Source organism: Molossus molossus, unplaced genomic scaffold (assembly GCF_014108415.1).
Source record: "Molossus molossus isolate mMolMol1 unplaced genomic scaffold, mMolMol1.p scaffold_m16_p_20, whole genome shotgun sequence".
In the NCBI taxonomy this organism is placed as follows: Eukaryota; Metazoa; Chordata; class Mammalia; order Chiroptera; family Molossidae; genus Molossus; species Molossus molossus.
The window spans coordinates 25,887,254-25,908,347 of NW_023425356.1; the positions used below are offsets into that span (position 1 = coordinate 25,887,254).

The 21,094-nt window shown below is 41.8% G+C and overlaps 1 protein-coding gene across 12 annotated transcripts in view; it reads right to left on the reverse strand.

Annotated features, from left to right (window-relative positions):
* The window catches only part of ARHGEF11 (Rho guanine nucleotide exchange factor 11), a 119,032-nt gene extending 99,824 nt beyond the window's left edge, over positions 1-19,208 (reverse strand). For 10 of the 12 annotated variants that reach the window (XM_036272617.1, XM_036272616.1, XM_036272607.1 and 7 more), the window contains exon 1: positions 17,998-18,584. In XM_036272617.1, coding sequence (XP_036128510.1) covers positions 17,998-18,029 — 32 coding nt within the window. In that variant the 5' untranslated portion in view covers positions 18,030-18,584. Of the gene's footprint in view, positions 1-17,997 lie in introns of all 12 variants that reach the window. The other 2 variants (XM_036272618.1, XM_036272614.1) reach the window with 1 other exon arrangement.
* Positions 19,209-21,094: the final 1,886 nt, after the last annotated feature.

The window sequence follows — 21,094 nt, forward strand, 5'->3', positions numbered from 1 at the left end:
AAAACTCCAAAAAAAGAACTCAACAAAATGGAGAATGCAACCGACCAGATGCAGAGTTCAAAACACTAGTTATAAGGATGCTCAATGAACTTAGGGAAAGAATAGATGATCTCAGTGAGAACTTCAACAGAGAGATAGGAAACATAAAGGAGACAGAAAACATGAAAAGAACCAGTCAGAAATTAATGCAATAACTGAAATAAAGAATATATCAGAACTGCAATTTTCAACCTTTTCACCTCATGGCACACATAAACAAATTACTAAAATTCTGCAGCACACCAAAAAATATAATAGATTTTTGCCTCTCTAACAAAAGTAATAGGTATAATTTTTCTTAATTCACACCAGACAGCTCTGGTTGTGTTTGCTGTTGTCATTTTTAAAACTGAGAATCTAAGGGAAAAGAGGTCAGTGCCCCTGACAAAATAAATAGTTGGGTATTGCATGTTTTAAAAATTCTTGCGGCGCACACCCGCAGATTAGATGAAGTTGAGGAAAAATACCCAATTAGAACAGCAAAAAGAATAAAAAATAATGAGGATAGTATAAGGGACCGTTAAGACATCAAGCGTACCAACATTTGCATCATGGGGGTGCCAGAAGGAGAAGAGAGAGCACAAAGGATTGAAAACATATTTGAATAATGACTGAAAATTTCCCTAACCTGGTGAAGGAAATAGACATACAAGTCCAGGAAGTGCAGAGTCCCAAACAAGATGAATCCAAAGAGGCCCACACCAAGACACATCATAATTAAAATTTAACCTTTGGGTTAAAGACAAAGAGAATCTTAAAAGCAGCAAGAGAAAAGCAGTTAGTTACCTACAAAGGAGCTCCCATAAGACTGTCAGCTGATTCCTGGCCAGGTGGCTCAGTTGGTTGGAACAATGTCCCATACACCAAAAGACGACAGGTTCGATTCCCAGTCAGGGAACATACCTAGGTTGTAGGTTTAATTTCTGGTCGGGGTGTGGATAGGAGGCAATCAATTGATGTTTCTCTATGTGTCTCCCTTCCCCTCTCTAAAATCAATAAACATATCCTTTGGTGAGGATAAAAAAGTAAAAACGACTGTCGCTGATCTCTCAACAGAAACTTTGCAGACCAGAAGGGACAGATATGAAATATTCAAATGATGAAAAGCAAGGACCTACAATCAAGATTATTCTACCCAGCAAGGCTATCATTTAGAAACGAAGGAGAGAGAAAGAGCTTCTCAGACAAGAAAAAACTAAAGGAGTTCATCAGCACCAAACCAATATTACAAGAAATGTTAAAAGGACTTCTTTAAGAAGTAGAAAAAGAAAATTAAAATATGAATAAGATGCCTGGTTGCTGTGGTTCAGTGGGATTGAGTGTCATCCCATGGACTGAGAAGTCCCAGTTCAATTCCAGGTCCAGGTCAGGGCATATGCCTGGGCTGCGGGCTCCATCCCCAGCAGAGGGTGTGCAGGAAGCATCCGATAGATGTTTCTCCCTCACATCAATGTTTCTATCTCTCTCTCCTGTTCTCTCTCTCTAAGAAAACAATCAATAAAAACATATTTTTTTAAAAAAGGTTAAAAGGCAAAAGAGGAGGACCATGTATAATTATATCAGTAAATTAAGAGAAACACAACATAGAAAAAAAGTAAAAAGTAATGACAAAAACAAACATGAAGGGGGTTAGTAAAAATGGTAGTGATTTTAGAATGTGTTTGAACTTAAGCAACCATCAACTTAAAGTAGACTGCTATAAACATAGCTTGGTATATATGAAGCACATGGTAACCATAAACCAAAAATCTATAAGAGATATACAAGAAATAAAGACAGATGAGAGTAATTAACAACCTATCAGAATAAAAGTAAACACTCTTTAAAGAGAGACAATAAATTCAGTTAGAAATTACTAGACAAGTAATTCAAGATGGAGAAAAATGTGACCCTTAAGAGATAAAATAGTCACTAGAAAGAGAGATGACCCTAGATGTTAGAATAAGTAGACGTGGACTTCAAAGCATCTATAAGTATGTTCAAGGGTTTAAAGAGACAGAGTTTCCCTTTAAAAGTCTAAGTGAACAGCCCTGTCTGGTTTGGCTCAGCAGTTGAAATGTTGGCCTGCAGACCAAAGAGTCACAGGTTCAATTCCCAGCCCTGGTCGGGGTCATGCAGGAGACAACCAATCGATGCGTCTCTCTCACATCAATGTTTCTCTCCCTCCCTCCTTCCTTCCCTCCCATTCTATCTAAAAAAAAGAAAGAAAAGAAAAATATCCTCCAGTGAGGATTAAAAAAAAGTATAAGTAAACAGATGGGGAATCTCAACAGAAAATGGAAACTAGGAAAACAGAACTAAATGGGAATTTGATAAGTGAAAAACTACTGGTAAACAGAGCTTAGAGGGAAATGTAATGTCTTAAATGCTTCTATTGGAAATGAAAAAAGGCTAAAAATTAATGTCCAGAGCATAAAACTTAATTAGAAAAGAAACAGGAGAGCACAGCCAGTGTGGCTCAGTGGTTGAGCATAGACCCATGCACCAAGAGGTCACCAGTTCGATTCCTGGTTAGGGCACATGCCCAGGTTGTGGGCACAATCCCCAATGGGGGGCATGCAGGAAGCAGCCAATCGATGTTCTTGCCCTAGCTGGTTTTTCTCAATGGTTAGAGCTCGCAGACCAGAGAGTCTGGTTCGGTTCCCGCTAAGGGCACATACTTCGGTTGCAGTTTGTCCCTCTCTCATCGATGTTTCTATCTCTTTCTCCCTTTCCCTTTCTCTCTCTCTAAAATCAATAAAGAAAAAAAAAAAATATATATATATATAAAAGAAACAGAAGAATAAACAAAATAGGATGAAGGAAACTGTGAGAATAAGAGGAGCAAGTGATGACACAGTAAACAAATTTATACAGGTCAATGTAAAAGAATAATAAAAGCAGTAAACTTCTAGCATGGTTGATCAAATTAAAAAAGAGTATACACAAATAAACAATAATAGAAATGAAAGAATTTAACTAGAAACGCTTCAATCATTAAAAAGATATTATAAACATGTTTATGCTAAAAGAACTTGAAAATTAGATAAAAATTCATAGAAAATATAACTTTCTATAGCTATCTCAAGAACAAATTAAATCCCTGAATAGTAAGTAGTTCTATAGCATGAAATAAATTGTCAGTAAATTAAAAAGAGAAATAAAGAGAAAGGGATCCACACATAATACCGCTGAAAGTCATCAACATACAATAGTAGAGCAAGAGATTAAGAAAGGAACAAACAACAAGTATTGGCAAGGGTGTGGAGAAAAGGGGAGTCTAGTACACTGCTGGTGAGAATGCAGACTGGTGCAGCCACTACGGAAAACACTATGGTGTTAACTCAAAAAATTAAAAATTGAACTGCCATTTGATCCAGTGATCCCACTTCTAGGAATATACCCTAAGAAGCCTGAAACACCAATCAGAAAGAATATATGTACCCCCATGTTCATAGCAGCACTATTTACAATAGCTAAGATCTGGAAACAGCCCAAATGTCCATCAGTAGACGAATGGATAAAAAAGCTGTGGTACATATACACAGTGAATACTACGCAGCTGTTAAGAAAGAAAGATATATCCTTTGAGACAACATGGAGGGACCTGGAGAGTATTATCCTAAGCAAAACAAGCCAAGCAGAGAAAGACAAATATCACATGATCTCACTTATTTGTGGAATATAATGAACATAACAGTCTGAGGAACAGAGTTGACCCAGAGACGTGGAAGTAGGGTACAGACTGACAACCCTCAGAAGAGGGGGTGGGGGTGAGGAGAGATAAACCACAGAACTTATATGCATGCATGCATAACCAATGGACATGGAAAACAAAGCTGGGGACTGGGTGGGGGGATGGGAAGGAGGGTGTCAATGGGGAAAAAAAGGAGAACCATCTGTAACAAAAATAGATTAATAAAAAAGGAAGGAAGGAAGGAAGGAAGGAAGGAAGGAAGGAAGGAAGGAAGGAAGGAAGGAAGAGGGAACCTACACCAAGATTACTCTATCCTACAAAGCTATCAGTTAGAGTCAATGAACATATAAAGGTTTCCTAGACAAAAAAAAGCTAAAGGAGTTCATCACCACCAAACCAGTATTATATAAAACGTAGAAGGGTCTTCTTGAAGGAGAAGAACAGAACCATGAACAATAAAATGGCAGTAAATACATGTTTATCAACAATAGAATCTACAAACAAAATGAGAAAGCAGAATAGAAACAGACACATAGATATAGAGAACTTTTTGTTGCTTGCCAAATGGGTGGGGGTTGGGGGGATGGGTGAAAAAGATGAAGGAATTAAGAAGTACAAACTGGTTGTTAGACTGATGAATCTCAAAGGGAAGGGGGGTGGGAGGGCAGGAAGAGATAAACCAAATGTATATATGCGTAAATCTATGTATATATGCGTAACCAATGGACACAGAAAATAATGTTGAGAAGGCAGGAGAGGGGTGGGATTGGGGAAGAGGGGGTCAATGGGGGAGAAAAGAGGGAACATCTGTAATACATTCAACACTAAGGATAAGTAGAAAAAAGAAAGGAACAGAGAACTACAAAAATAATCAGATAACAGTAAAATGGCAATAACTACATACCTATCAATTACTTTAAATGAAAATAAATTAAATGCTCCAATCAAGATCGAATGATAAAGAAGGTGTGGTACATATATACAATGGAATATTACCCAGCCATTAAAAAGAATGAAATCTTGCCTGGTCGGTGTGGTTCAGTGGACTGAGCATCACCTGATGGACTGAGAGGTTCCAGTTCAACTCCCGGTCAGGGCATATGCCCGGGGTTTTGGGTTCGATCCCCAGGAGGGGCCTTGCAGGAGGCAGCCGATAAATGTTTCTCTCTCACATTGATATTTCTCTCTCTTTCTCCCTTCCTTTCTCTCCAAAAAAAAAAATCAATAAACACATATTTAAAAAATAAAAATAAAGAATACACTTTTACCATTTGTGACAATGTGGATGGACCTAGAGGGAATTATACTAAGTGAAATAAGTCAGAAAGAGAAAAATATGTATCATATGATTTCACTTGTATGTGGAATCTAAAAAACAAAATAAACAAAACAGAAACAAACTCACGAATATAGAGAACAAACTAATGGCTGACAGATGGGAGGGAGTTTGGGGGGCTGGGTGGAAAAGGTGAAGGGATTAAGAAGTACAGATTGCAGTTACAAAATAATCGTGGGGATGTAAAATACAGCTTAGAGAATATAGTTAATAACACTGTAATAATTATATATGGTGTCAGGTTGAGTACAAGACTTATTCACGGATCACTATGTAAGTTACATAAATGTCTAACCACTATGCTCTCCATCTGAAACTAATATAACATTGAATGTCAACTATAATTGAAAAATTCAAAACTTTTATTTAAATTAAAAAATAAAACCCACTGAACTGTACATATACTCTAAAGTGGTGAATTTTATGGTCTGTGAATTATATCTTAATAAAGCTATTAATTAAAAATTTGTATTTATGCATTTAGCAAAACCTCATTGAGCATACCTCCACTATACAATCCCAGGCACCATAGAGGACACAAAGATAAGGCCCTTGAGTAGCTTAAAGGTGCCACACTGATAGCTTAGTGGAAGAATGCTGAGTCATTTCTGAGATTTTATGCTTCCCAACCTCACTGAACTTTCCTGGTCCCAGAGTACCACTCTTTCCCCATCATTAACCAACCAGGAGGCAAAATAAGAAAAGGGAGTGATTTTTTTCTTAGATAGTGAATGCAAACCTCAGGTCCTAAAGCAGCCATGGACAAGGAAATCTTTTTGGGAAGAGATTAAAAATTCAAGATTTTTATTTGACTTCTGATTTAACATTTCTTTTCCTGGAGGAAAGCACCTTTCACTTCTGTCAAGCAAATCTGATGACTGGCTCCCTCATAAGACTGACACATTTTTACCACTAAGCCTTGCCAGGGGCACAGGAAAATGGAAACAGCACTAGGCTAGGGCTCAGCAGGTGCATACATAATATATAATAAAAATATATATATTTTAATCCCAACTCCATTACTTACTAGTTTACAGATTTTAGGCAAGTTGCTAAAGCCTCCCTGAATTTGTTTCCCCATCTATACAGGAAACCCTTGATTTTGCAGATCTCGATTTAACAGACTTCAGATTTAACAGACAAAATTTCTGGTCCATATGTCATACGTGAAAATTAACACCCTGTTAATTTTAAAATGCTTTTAGCCAAGATTTGCTTATAATTAAAATAACAGGTTATTTTTTTGTTATTAATTCACTGTTATTTTTAACAAATTTTAGTGAATAGGCCATATGTTGGAAAAAACACTAGTAATTTCTCCAACATAAATATTACATATCTATAAGTATAGTCTATATATTTAAATCCAAGAGTCGCCGTTCATAAACAATGTTCGGCACTGCATGCGTGTCTAATTGGTTCTGTTGTTGCATGCGTGACTTTTTGTGACAGTTTGAAAGTGCCTAATGCTCCGACGGGTGATAAGCCACAGTCGTGGGCATTTGTTTCCTCACAGTGACTGGTGAATGCACCCATTTACTAGACCTATTCAGTATAAATTTAAAATTACAGTAATACATATAGAAAACTTTTCTGTGAAATTAAACCTTTTATACATATTTATTTTTAATTACACAAATGTGTCTACATAAGTAAAAACAGGTAAACCAATTTGTCAATTTTTTTATACATGTATTGGGAAAACCTACTTTATTATGTCACAGATTGGGGGAGAGAAACATCGATGTGAGAGACAGACATGAACTGGTTACTCCCACACGTGCTCCGACCAGGGCCAGGGATCAAACCTGCAACCCAAATATGTGCCCTTGACCAAGAATTGAACCCATGACCGTTTAGTGCTCGGGCCAATGCTCTAACCACTGATCAACACCAGCCAGGGCCAATCTTGTTTTCTCAAAAGCATATCTGATCATGTCACCTCCTACTTAACAGTCTTGCAATGGTTCTGTACTGCCCTCAGGATAGAGTCCAAACCCTAATATGAAGGATTACATGGTTCTGAGGCTCCAGCTCCGACCTGTTCTCCAGTTTCATTTAATTAACTGTTCTATGATCTTGCCATTGATCATGGCTACTTTAAACCCCCCCACACACCATGTCCTTTCTTGCTTTAGGTCTTCTGGATGTGTTGATCGCTCTACTTGGACTTTCCTTTCCCTCTCTTAAACCTGGTTATCATTTTTAGGCCTCAACCAAAAGGTCTTCTCCTCCAGGAAACCTTCTTTAACATCTCTCACATACTTCAACTGACTTCATAAAAGAGAGTTCGGGGTGCAATCATACAACTCCTGCTTACTTTGTCTCCCCCACAAAACTGCACTCTTCTTGAGGGCAGGGAATGCAACTTATTACCCTGGAATCCAGTGTCCTAAGGGGCACCAGTGAGGATTGTTAAGTGGACTAAACTTCTTATTTGATGGATACCATGAATATTCCTAAACTTCAGACCCGTTCCTGTGAAGATAAGGAAACCCTACTGGTTTTTTTGCCCTTCTCTAGGGCTCTGAGGAGAAAAGGGTCTGCGGTTCTAGCCTCATAAAAGGTCCCATTCACAAAGCTATTTACTACACTCTCTCCAGCACCTCCCTGCGAACAACAGCGGCCTTTCTCTGCAGCAGCAGTCTCTTAGAGGGAAGCTTCTGAGGGCTGAGCTCTGGAAAATAAATGGGGCCAGCCTGGGGCAGGCTGGATAATAGCAGGGTGGGCCCTCTGCCCCTCAGACTCCTGCAGGGAAAATCAGTCAGGAAACCAGGCTGCCAATGGGGTAATCCCCCAGCTCTGAGAAGCTGAAGCGAAGCAACCCTAACAAGGCTGCTCTGTCCCTAACAGAAACACCAAGTGCCCAGAGACCTAGCACCCAGGAAGAACTAGCGAATTCTTGATCTCAGTTCCTGGCAGCAATGTTTAGAGTTGCTTTCTTGCAATCCCTTTGCTAGGCATGGAGGGAACTGGAAATGGCAAAAATGAGCTAGAGTTCAAGTCAGGAAACAGCCAGTAGAAATATACCTTGTAGCCCTGGCCGGTTTGGCTCAGCGGTTAGAGCGTCGGCCTGCGGTCCTGAGAGACCCGGGTTCGGTTCCCGCTAAGGGCACGTACCTCGGTTGCAGTTTGTCCCCGGCCCTGGTCGGTTGTGCGGGTGGCAGCCACTCGATGTGTTCCTTTCACATCGATGTTTCTCTCTCTCTGTCTGTTCCTCTCTCTCCCTCCCACTCTATCTGAACAAAAAATGGAAAAATGTCCTTTGGTGAGGATAAAAAAAAAAAAAAAAAAGAAATATACCTTGTAATAAAGAGAACTGAATAGGGCACTAGAAAGCAATCCAGAAAAATGAAAAGACATCACTTCTGAACACTGAGTAAAAAGATTAAGACATAATAACCAACATACAACACACAAAAAATGGAGGAATACCAACATTTACTTATAATAGTTTACCACACGCTAGACATTCTATTAAAACTTTTACATAAATTATTTTATACAAATAAATAAAAGAATTGAATTGCTTATGTATCTGCCAAAGGAATGCTGAATAATAAAATATATAAATTTCGATGGTATTAACCAGAAAAGGTTTCCTTGAAGGAAATAAGACTAAAAGAGTTAGGGGGAGAAAGAGAGCACTCATGTAAAGGTGTGAAAGAATGACGGGGGCCCATGAAGCAGGCTAGTATAGTAGTCTACCTGAAGCAGGGTGGCAGGTGCAGTAATCAGACTTACAATTAGTGAGATGTGGGCTGAACTGAAGGAAAAGTCACGAATCCCACACCAGGGAGACTGGGCTGAGAAGGAAAGACACTGTGGGTTTCTAGCCAAGGATTACTTTAGAGATTTTACACACCTGATTTTTTTCTTTTTCTTTTTAGAGAGAGAGGAAAGGAGAGATGGAAACATTGATGTGACGGAGAAACACGGATTGGCTGCTTCCTGCACGCCCACTACTGGGGATGGAGCCTGAAACCCAGGCATGTACCCTGCTGGGGAGTCAAACCAGGACCTCTCAGTCCATGGGATGATGCTCAATCCACTGAGCCACACTGGACGGGCCACACACCTGATTTTTAACTACTGTCCTGTGTTTGTTCGGTATATTCCCAGAGTCATGCCTTTCATTAGTTTAGAATCAGCATAGGCCTGAGCACCAAACACAGCTCTTTTCATTGGTAGCCAAGGAGAGTTCAGGCCAATCTGGAGTCCTTGTCAAACTAAATGCCTTAACAACACTCACCATATGTTTAGTACTGTAGAATTCACAAAACCCTTTTACACAAATCATCCCGATTACACAGTTAGTTAGTGGCTGAGCTGGGGCTCATACAAAAATCTCACTCTATGTCCTTTACTCTTTACAATTAATTATGCCACTAGGTGCCCTGGTCGGGTAGCTCAGTTGGTTAGAGCACGTCATCCTGATAAACCAAGGTTGCAAGTCCAATCCCTGGTCAGGGAACATCCCACAATCAACAATGAATGCATAAATAAGTGGAAAAACAAATCAATGTTTTTTCTTTCTTTTTCTCCCTTCCCCTCTCACTCTAAAATCAATCATTAAGCCCTGGCCAGCTTGGCTCTGCGGTTAGAGCATCGGCCTGTGGTCCAGAGAGACCCAGGTTCAGTTCCCGCTAAGGGCACGTACCTTGGTTGCAGTCTGTCCCCAGCCCTGGTTGGTTGTGCGGGTGGCAGCCACTCAATGTGTCCCTTTCACATTGATGTTTCTCTCTCTCTCCCTCCTTCCCTCCCTCCCACTCTATCTGAACAAAAAATGGAAAAATGTCCTCGGGTGAGGATAAAAAAAATTTTTTTTGATAAAAAAATAAAAATCAATCATTAAATAGAAAATTATGCCACTGTGATAGTTTCTACATAGATATCCCTTCAATCCTGGAGTTTGATTTGCTATGTGAAATTGGGGAATCATTCATTAATCAGAATCATATATATGGTAATCTCCTTAAATCATTATTCAGATTCCCCAAGGGATCTCCCAGAACTTATTTTTCTTCTCTCCCTCCCTTTAAAAGACTGCACTGAAGAACTCTAAAACTATTTGGTAGACACGGCCTAACCTAAGGGTCTTGGCAAGTTAAGTATCATTTGATATGCTATATTCAGTGAACTGCTGGGTACCATGGGAGGCAAAGTGACTTTTTAATGATGGTCTTATTCTCTCTAGCAATGGCACTACCCTTCTCATCAGTCAGTCTGAACAACTTGGTAATCAAATTTGATTCAGCCTTAAAACATACCCTGTTGATTTTTCTTCCAAATTGCCTTTCAAATCCTGACCGTCTTCTTTTTCCACACATTATTTTTTGCTAAGATTGCTGTAAAACTCTTCTGGCCCTCTTGACCCCAAGCTCTCCTCACATCTACATATTAATATCAGAATTCTCTCTTTAAACATGACTTTTATCACCATATGACATAAACCTCACTGGCTCCCTTTTTCCTACCACATCCAGCCTGAATAGCTTTATCCCCTCCCATACCTTAACATAATCTCTCTCTGCTCTACAAAGATCAACAATCTTATCATCCTGAGACGGTTCCATGTTTGGTTCTACCCCAGAACCTTTGCTTATGTTGTTCCCCTTGTCTGAAATGCCTTCCTCAATTTCTTCCACCTAAATAATTTCCAACTAGCCTCCCTTGGCTATTCTCGTGAACATCAACTTTCTACTCTTCTCTAAATATACCTTTCTAGTATACATCAATATTCAGCAATGACACACTATCTTTTTATTGTTTTGCTAATAACATTTCCTAACAAGAATGCAAGCTCCATATTCCTACAAATTATCTCCCAGAACACCAAGAACTGAGCTGAGCATGGAGTTATTTGATAAATATTTGCTGTCCAACCAATTGATTGCAAGTGCCACAGACCATATGTTATCACTTGGAAGGTTGCTAGATTGGTTTGGTTCTCTCTGTGACTTGATGCCAGGCCATGACTGGTGAGACCAGAGATTCCATCATACCAGTTTATAGGAGCTTAAAATACTAGAGGAGAAAGTGCTAGAAATCAAGACTGAAATCACTTCACTCTAACTTTTTAAGGCCCCTTTCTCACTAAGACATGAATTTCTTAGTTTGCTGTCCTTGAGAACAAGGAGGAAAATCTTGAATAAGTCAATAAAGATGATAGAGGGATTCTAGTGACTTTAGGCCTATACTGAAATCAGAATAAAAAGATAGAAAAGACTCGAATTGAGCAATGGAAAGCCTGGTATGCAAAAGAATTTATAACTATTGAACTTATGGAACCACCTTCCACAAAATATCACTGAAAATAGGAGACATGCTCAACTGTCCTAAGTAGCTCAAGAGACACCCTATTTGGAGTCAAAAGGAAGGAGCAAGGTGATCCCCTAAGACTTCTGTGATTTCTCCCTCAAATCTGTCCAGTTGTTTTGGGACCACAAATCTGGCTGTTATTCCAGACCCTGAAAACAAAACACCTTCCAAATCCTACTCCAATTCTATTAAGGGGCTATAGACTGCCCAGCCTCTCCCCACAATTCCACATCACTGTACTTCTACTTTCTTCTCCCATTTCATCAGACAGCTGTTCCCTGGTCTTTTCCAACTTTCATTTTCACTGTTTTTCAGCAAGGCCAGATAAGGATTGTTGGGAGGGGGGGTGTGCTGGCTCACTGAAAGAAACGACACAGACCTTCTTTCCAAAGGCTCAAAGAATAGAACAGCTAGAAGGAATCAAATCTTAGAGGCTGGCTAGCCTAATTCACTCATCTAGTAACTCAGATGCTGGTATTCTTCCCTCAGAACTCCAAACCTCCTTTCACAGGAGATCTAACATGACTTTTAATAATGATACTCTTTTCTTTTGAGATTAGAATCTGCAACTTCTTAATTCTGCTCACTCCCATGGGGCAAAAGAGTGACTCTGGATGTCTCTAGCAGGTCTATGTTTGAGCTTTTTCCCAATATAGTGATTGAGAAAGAAAGAACGCACAGTTCATGAAGAAAAGCGTTTCCAAACCACATGATAAATCTTGGAATTAAATTTTAAAAATAATGAACACTGGCCTAGTAGCTCAGTTGGTTAGAACACTGTCCCAATAAACCAAGGTTGTGGGTTCATTTCCTGGTCAGAGCACATGCAAGAATCAACCAGTGAATGCATAAATAAATGGAACAAATCAATCTCTCTAAATTAAAAAAATGTTTTACATAATTAAAAAAAAAACAAACCAGTGAACTGGATTTTAAAGGCAATGTCATCATGAAGATGTGAAGTAGATTCAGTTAATATAGACTAAAATAATTCCTCTTATGTTTTATGGAACTGTACAGTTAACATACATCAGTCAGAATCCCAGACCGTTAAAGCAGTAATAGACACTACCTAGGAGTTTCCAAACTATTCCATTGAGGATATGTGTTTCCAGAACACCTCTGTCTTTATACTAATTTGGGTATTAGCTATGTGTTCTTCACAGTCTTTTAAATTTATTTATTTATTTATTTATTTATTTATTTAATCCTCACCCAAGGACATTTTCCCATTTTTTGTTCAGGTAGAATGGGAGGGAAAGAGAGGAAGAGAGCGAGAGAAACATTGACGTGAAAGGGACATACTGAGTGGCTGCCACCTGCATGACCAACCAGGGCCAGGGCCGGGGACAAACTGCAACCAAGGTACGTGCCCTTAGCGCCACCTGAACCCGGGTCTCTCTGGACCGCAGGCCAACGCTCTAACCGCTGAGCCAAACTGGCCAGGGCTTAAATTTATTTTTGATGAACTCTTATTGTCATTTAACTGCGTATTTTTTGTCTATTCTAAATAGGAAGACAAAGACTGTCTAGTAGTACTTAGAGCATAAAAAAAAAATTTGTTAATCAAAGAGTGCTCTTTCAGAAATGTTTTTGAGTATCTTAAGTTAAGCTTAGCCTGCTCCTGCTAATGGTGATTGATTGCCAAATGTTGCCAAATACTTCATCTGCAAATCCCCTACCATCTCTCATCTCACCTTCAGATAGGACAAGAGTACATTTTGGAGAAGACTCAGCATTTCAGGGGACTTCCTATTTGTAGCTCTGGACACCTATCACTCACTGTTGTGGGAAGCCAACCTTCTAAACCAGGCAGAAACAGCTGAACGGTGATTTCTTGGTTCCAGGGCTCAGTGTGAACCTGAACCTGAAATGGGAAGCATTCCAGGAACCACTCCCCACTCCCTTCTCAGATAAACCATCTCCTCAGCCTCAGCTACAAACCTTCCCCTCAACCTGAGGCTCTTTCCTAGGAAAGGTCTACCTACCTTTCAGCTCCCTCTTCTGCCCCCCTCCACCTTATATGAGATTTTGTCTCTTCTAGAAAAAAAGGCTACAAACTGAAGAAAGGTTACATTCAATCTCAGATACCTGATTTATTGGATTAGGGAGTCATATACTTCTAAAACAAGGAATGTCCAGAGATCACAAAACAAATCCTTTCTATCCCCATCTAAGGGAGCCAAGGGAACTGAAGCCTCCATCAAAATTCCTGGAAAGGAGATTCAATAACCTCCTCTCCTCATATTCTTAATACCCAACCCTCATCATTAGAAAAGTATTCCTTCTTTCTAACCTCATGCACTTCTATAACAGAAAGCCCTATTCACTTTGGTTAAAATTTCCAGAACAATGGAAAGATCTTTCATCTTTCAGTTACTCTTAATTTGTTTTGGGCTACTTCAGAAAGTGGTGCATGAAGCTAAATCAAATCCATGTGTTTACCATCTAAAATTTATATACAGTTTTACAGTTTAGAAAGCAATTTAAAATATATTATCTTATTTGATTTGCTCCTTTCAACAGCCCAGTGAGAGTGATGCAATAAATGTTATAATCCTCAAATGATACACTATGTTTGTGAATTGGAAAGCATTTTCATAAATATGAGCTATTGCTTTATATGAGGAAACTAGACAAGGCATGTGACTTGCCCAAGGTCACATAGTTAAGAGGAATGCCAGGTTCAAATGAAGAACTCTTCTTTTGGTCCTCACATGAGCTAACTCTGCAGAGAAAAGTTGTTTTATGGTTGCAAATTTTAACCCAGCTGGCCATCTCAAAACATTTGCCATGGAGAATGAGGCAAGTGGATATAGATGACTTAGCAAAATTCATCACCATTCCTGTAAAAATAATTCAGCAGCATCATTTCTGCTTGTAATATCAAACACATTTTTAGAAACTCTAGAGAAGAATATCTTAATGGCAATAAGTTGTCCATGGACAAATACTGAAAGGAACATGAACAGCTATACTTTAGTAACTCATTTTCCAGTAACAACTGATTAATAATAAAAGATAAAGATTATTGCAAATACTTCATGCTTCTTTAGATCCAGGAATCATTACCCTACTGGGGGGTTAGAGACTCTGCCAAATAAATATTCCAAAGCCCTCTTTACTTTGAGCCACAATCTCTCTCCACAGACATCGTCCACTATCATGTTGCTGACCTCCTAGAAAACACACGTCACCTAGAGAGTCTTCTCTAACTGACCTAACTTTAACTACATTTAAAATTAATACTTGAGCCCTGGCCGGTTTGGCTCAGTGGTTAGAGCGTCAGCCAAGAGAGACCTGGGTTCAGTTCCTGCTAAGGGCGCATACCTCAGTTGCAGTTTGTCCCCGGCCATGGATGGGTTGTGAGGGTGGCAACCACTCAATGTGTCCCTTTCACATTGATGTTTCTTTCTCTTTCTCTCTTCCTCTCTCTCCCTCCCACTCTATCTGAACAAAAAACGGAAAAATGTCCTCAGGTGAGGATAAAAAAAATTTTAAAATAAAAAATAAATACATAAATAGAAAAATCTGAAATGGAAGAATTTACACTCGCTGACACATTCATTCATTCTAACATTCATTTGTCAATATTTATTGAGCACCCCGTACAAGGTGCCAAAGTAGGCACATAGGGTATACCTGAGCAAACCAAACACAGTCCTGCTTTTATGAAGCTTATAGTCTAGTGTTGCTTTTAAGTGGTTTTCAGGAGTCTTGGATCTTTCCTAGTTCCCCAATTAGATTGCATGCTCTTTGTGAGCAAGAATTGCATATCTAATTTTCTAAATCACTTATAGTACCTGACACTAGGCTCTCTATACAGCAAATTGATCAACTAAAAGAGAATCCTTGACTCCCTAAGCAGGGTCATTTCCTTCCACTCAATCCCTCCAGCATGATGTAAGGTTGTGAATTATTTACTTATTTATTTGTCCAGTATGAATACGTCTTTATTTATTCATTTTATTTTCCCAGGGAAAAGAGGGGAAAGGAAAGGGTCAGCATGTGTGTTATAAAATGAGAGCAAATATAAGTACCCAGGACAGCAAAATCAACCATCAAATAAACAGTCTCCAGTGATGGGGGTCATGAAAGCCCAAGGGTGTGGGAGGGGCAGTTGCTCAGTTTCCTACAGTTCAGAAATGAGGGGAAAGGATCAGGGAAAGGACAGGTACATGTTTTCCTACAGAATATAAATTATTTAAAATCCACAGGGTCTTGAACCTGAAATGTCAAAAAGTCCAACAGAATGAGCCTACAGCAAAAGGGATAAGAACCAAACCAACTGGAGATAACATGAAGGGGGCCCAGGCCCCAGAACTGATCCGCTAATGGGGAAGGGAAGCAGGGTAGGAGTAGAAGCGAGGAGCGCTCTCGTCCTGCAAAGCTGCATTAAGCCACAGGAGAAAATGAGGTTTAAACTACAGAAATACAGGTGCGAGCTCAAAGACTGTTAAAAAGTGCAAGGGAATGCTGAAGAGCATCTTACCCTACGTCAGAAAGAGAATAAAACAGTAGCCCCCATATTCCACAGGACCAGTATACAAAACTATTTAGACAGAGTGGGGCCATGAAAAGAGCCATGGATTCAGATTCAGAAGACTCACATTTGAGTCCAGATTCCACAACTAGCCAGGCAAGATGGCACTGGGCAAGACAGGTCTCCCATCTGAGCTCAATTACGACTTCTGTAAAATGGGAATAGTAACTTCTGACTTGTCTGCCTCACAGAAATATCATGAGGCTCAAATGAGATATGCTCCTATGAGAGCACTTAGGAAAATGTACTGTGCTTTACAAATCCTGAGAAGACAGTGAGGGATACACAAACTCCCAGAGGAACATCTCACATCAGTCCAGGAACCCCCATTGCCTCCTTACACTCCCCCGACACCTAAGTTTCCATCTTCTCATATCCCTGAATTCAGAGAAATGGTCCACCATCCAAATCTCAAAAATGCAAGTGCACTAATTCCCAAACTCCAAGAAGATGAAAAGGGCAGCATTAAACCATTTTAACTCTTTACCTTGACATGCCTCAGTTCTCCCTTTATAAGAGCCAGACTATAGAAAAGCCAACAAAAAAGGTAAAAGATGGCCCTTGCCAGTGTGGCTCAGTTGGTTGAGTTGTCCCATGCACTGAAAGGTCACGAATCTGATTCCTGGTCAGGGCACACCCAGGTTGCAGTCGGATCCCAGGTCTCCGGTTTGATCCCTGGTCAGGGGCATGTGAGGTCAATGTTTCTTTTTCTCTTTCTCCCTCTCTCCCTTCCTCTCTCTCTAAAATCAATAAAAACATATTTAAAAAAAATAAAAAAAAGGTAAAGGATAGAGGTTTCGACCAGCCACATACTTTCTGTTCTTTGTGACTGTCTGTCTTTTTCTTTCCACTGCCAAGTCAGGTCCCTCTGTCTGAGGACTGCTGAACTAATCTAAGGAGGACTCTGAGGCAACAGGATTAAATGCACCGTAGGGCACATTCCACAGCCAAAATGAAATTATTATTATTATTATAACTGGACATGAAGAAAGCAATTACGCCTTTGCAAATAGTCTTCCCTATCTCTCCAATAATATTTTTTCCAGGCCCAGTTCGTCCATTTGCTTGTTCAGTCCTCCACATCCTGTTAGGATGTATGTGCAGTACCCACAAAACAACCCTCTCTCAAGATTCTCAAGGAGTGAGGCTGGGGGTTAGGAGAAAGAGGAAAAAGGCAGACACCTTACAAAGTTGTAAACTGTATTGCTACCAGAAATGGGAAGGGTGGACAGAATCTGGGGGTGGGGGAGGGGCATCCTGAGCTCAGACTCTAAGGGTCAGTGCATATCTGCCCATCAGGCCTATGGGCCCAGAACAACTCCTTCTGGCTCAAGACGGAGGGAAGGCCAATTTTGCAGAGTCAAATTTATTAAAAATGCCTTGGAAGATTAAATCTAGAGCATTAGCTGGTTGGTAGGTCTCAAGTTAAACCCTAACCTTGGAGAGGAAAAAATTTTAATGTGACCTATTCATTTGGGAGCCATTAGTCACATAAAATTTTTTTAAAAATCAGCCCTGTAGGGGTGCAAAGGGTGTTTCTGTCCCATCATTCAGGCCAAGAACATCCTCCTTATTCTAGAAGTGGGATCCACCCCATCACCAAACCCCACCATTCCACAAGAAACAGTCCGGTGGAGGCCCACACCACTGCCAGGGCCCTTCCTCCAGCAGTTCCAACACCTAAAGCCAGTCCCAATCCACCCTTGCAAACTCATGTACCCTTACCTAGGCTTTTGCCCATTTTCTACCTTCTAGGCTGGCAAATAAAGGACTCAAATTCAGCCTGTAGCCTGGCAAAAGCCAAAGTTGTCTGGAGGCATTTGCCCCTCCTCACCACTCCTGGCTTCCCTGTCTATTGCTTGTGTATAAAAATCACACTGAATCAGGAGATGTTTTGAATATGGATACACACAGGGAAGATAAACACACATGCCCAGACAGTCCCCAGAGATCAATGCATGCTCCTACCCCACCATTCCCACAGTCCACCCAGTCTCTTCTTTTGCAACCTTTTATCAAAATGCAACACCCTCCCTCCCAGTCTTTTAAGTGCTGAAAAAACCACATTATTGGCAAACCTACCTGTCTATACTCTGGGGTAACCTTACACTCATGGTTTCTCGATGTCTCCACGGTTTCAGAATCCTGTAGTACTGATGTCTTGATCAGGACTGAATCCTTGCAATTTTTAAGAAAGGTGAGAGGAGGGCCTCCCAACTTGAAGACTGAGTCCTTGTTCCTCCAGCTCTCAGGACCCTAGTAACTGAAGCTCCATTCTACTTTACCAGTTAACATGGTCTGCTTTCTTAGTCCCCTTTCCCCTCCCCCCTCTTAAAAAACAAAACGAAAGAAAAAGAGGAAAAACTATGACCTTAGAAACCAAAAACCCAGCACAAATGTCTAAAAGGATAGCGCTATGGGCTAAAAAATGAAATACAGAAAGGATATGCCCTCAAAATATCAGTCTTACTACAAAATACGGATAAAAATCATTGTTTTAATCCAGTTTTCCCAGCTGTCCTTATGTCGGTTAAACAGCCTCAAGCTCCACAGGGGGAAAAATTCTCTGGTCTTCAATGCTTAAAACGACAACAGATACATTTGTGGGAAGAAAAAAATTTAAAAAAGAATAAATCCAAATTGGCACTTGGGAAAAAAAAAATCTTCCAGCTGATTTGCACAGTAAAAATAAAAAATTAAACATACAATAATAGTATGTTTAAAAAAAAAAAAAAAAAAGCACTCCTTCCAAGTCCAGTACAACCCTGGGAACCAAAATTATGAATTTCCTTTTAAAAAAAAATCTTTTACATTAAAGGTTCTGAAATTCTTAAACGAGCCAATCACACCAGGAAAAAAAAAAAAAAATCAAAACCACGTGAAATGCAATGCTTTTTACCTTTAAAATGGTAGCAATAACCACAAACCAGAGAATCTCTTTTCTCCTTTTCTCTTTCCTTTAAACTCGCAGGTTTCTCCACCTACCCAGCGTGATCCTCAGACCCAGCCTAGGTTCGGCCTTTTTCTGAAAGGCATTCCCTGAGATAGTGCTGCTGTTCGGGGTGTCCGCATCCAGGCTCCGAAATTTTCTGTTGCCTCGGCCTCCATGAAACAGATTTCGCTTCCTCCCGCTCGCCCTTCGCTCCCACTCTCCCGGCCTCAACAACTGCTCCCTTATTATGAGCACTTCGGAGGGTTATTGTGGATTTGCGTTCGGCTGGGATTTTCCTCCACACCAGCCTCCTGGAAAATCCGATCGCCTGCTTCTCTCCCGGCCTCTATTCCTGCCTCGCCTAACCGCGCAGGACCGCCGGCGGCCTCCGGCTCCGCTCGCCCCGCGCCCGACCGCCGCGCTCTGGCCTGCGCGGCCGCGGGGCTCCGCTCGGGCGCAGGCCGGGAAGGCGGCGGCAGGCCGGCACGGGCGGGCGTCCGGCTCCCGGCGTTGCGGCTGCGCTCGCCTCCTTCCGGGCCCCTTCCCCTCGGGCTCGCCGCTCACTCGGGCGCAGGCCGGGCCAGCCGCCCCCTCCCCGCCCTCCTCCTCCCCCGCGAGCCTTTCTCCTTCCCTCGCTCCAGCGGGGGCGGGGCCGCAGGCTCCTCCTCCTCGCGGCGAGGCCGCCGGCCTTTCCTCTCACGCCGCGGCGGGACCGGCGACGGCGGGCTGCCTGCCTGCCTTTGGCCGCTCCCGCGGCCGCGGTCCCGCCCGCCCGCCGCACGGTGGGCCGGCCCCTCTGCGGGGCCCCTGACTCGGCCCCGCTGCGACCCCTCGCCGCGCGCTCGGGCGGCCCGTCCGCGGCCTAGCTGGTCCCGGGTTCACCGGGATCCGCCGCGTCGCCGCCCCGCCCCGCCCGCGGGCGCCCCAGGCTCCGACTCCGCTTGGTGGCGCGTGCCGCCGCCTTCCTGCCGCTCTCCTTTGGCCGAGGTTCCCCTTTCCTCTGCGTCCAGCCCCGACCGTTGTCCCCGCGCTGCGCTCCAGGCCCCCGCCCGCGTTCCAGGTTTTACCTCTGCATCACCCCGCTCTCCCACCGCCCCCGCTCGCCCCGTCTCCACCTCAGCCTTCCTCTCCGTTTTCCAAAAGGTGCCCGGCCTCCTCCCTGGGGTCCGGAGCTCTGGGGCCGGTTCCTCCCATCTCTGGGGCCCTCCCCTCGTCTAACACCTACCGACATTGGGGAAAGAGACCTTTGCTTGGTTGGTTTGGGCATTTTTTTCTTTATTGTTGAAAATTACAGATGTCCTTTCTTTTTACCCCCATTGACACCTCCTCCTCCGCCCCCTGCACCGCTGTCTGCGTCCGCGGGTAATCATGTGTATGCAAGTTCTTCGGGTAATACAGATGTGTATGTAAGTTCTTCGGGTAATCACATGTGTATGCAAGTTCTTCGGGTAATCCAGATGTGTATGCAAGTTCTTCGGGTAATCACATGTGTATGCAAGTTCTTCGGGTAATCACATGTGTATGTAAGTTCTTCGGGTAATCACATGTGTATGCAAGTTCTTCGGGTAATCACATGTGTATGCAAGTTCTTCGGGTAATCCAGATGTGTATGCAAGTTCTTCGGGTAATCACATGTGTATGCAAGTTCTTCGGGTAATCACATGTGTATGCAAGTTCTTCGGGTAATCACATGTGTATGCAAGTTCTTCGGGTAATCACATGTGTATGCAAGTTCTTCGGGTAATCACATGTGTATGCAAGTTCTTGGGGTAATCCACATGTGTATGCAAGTTCTTGGGGTAATCCACATGTGTATGCAAGTTCTTCGGGTAATCACATGTGTATGTAAGTTCTTCGGGTAATCACATGTGTATGTGAGTTCTTCGGGTAATCACATGTGTATGTGAGTTCTTCGGGTAATCACATGTGTATGTGAGTTCTTGGGGTAATCCAGATGTGTATGTAAGTTCTTGGGGTAATCCAGATGTGTATGCAAGTTCTTCGGGTAATCACATGTGTATGCAAGTTCTTCGGGTAATCCAGATGTGTATGCAAGTTCTTCGGGTAATACAGATGTGTATGCGAGTTCTTCGGGTAATACAGATGTGTATGCGAGTTTTTCGGGTAATCAGATGTGTATGCGAGTTCTTCGGGTAATACAGATGTGTATGCGAGTTCTTCGGGTAATACAGATGTGTATGCGAGTTCTTCGGGTAATCACATGTGTATGCGAGTTCTTCAGGTAAT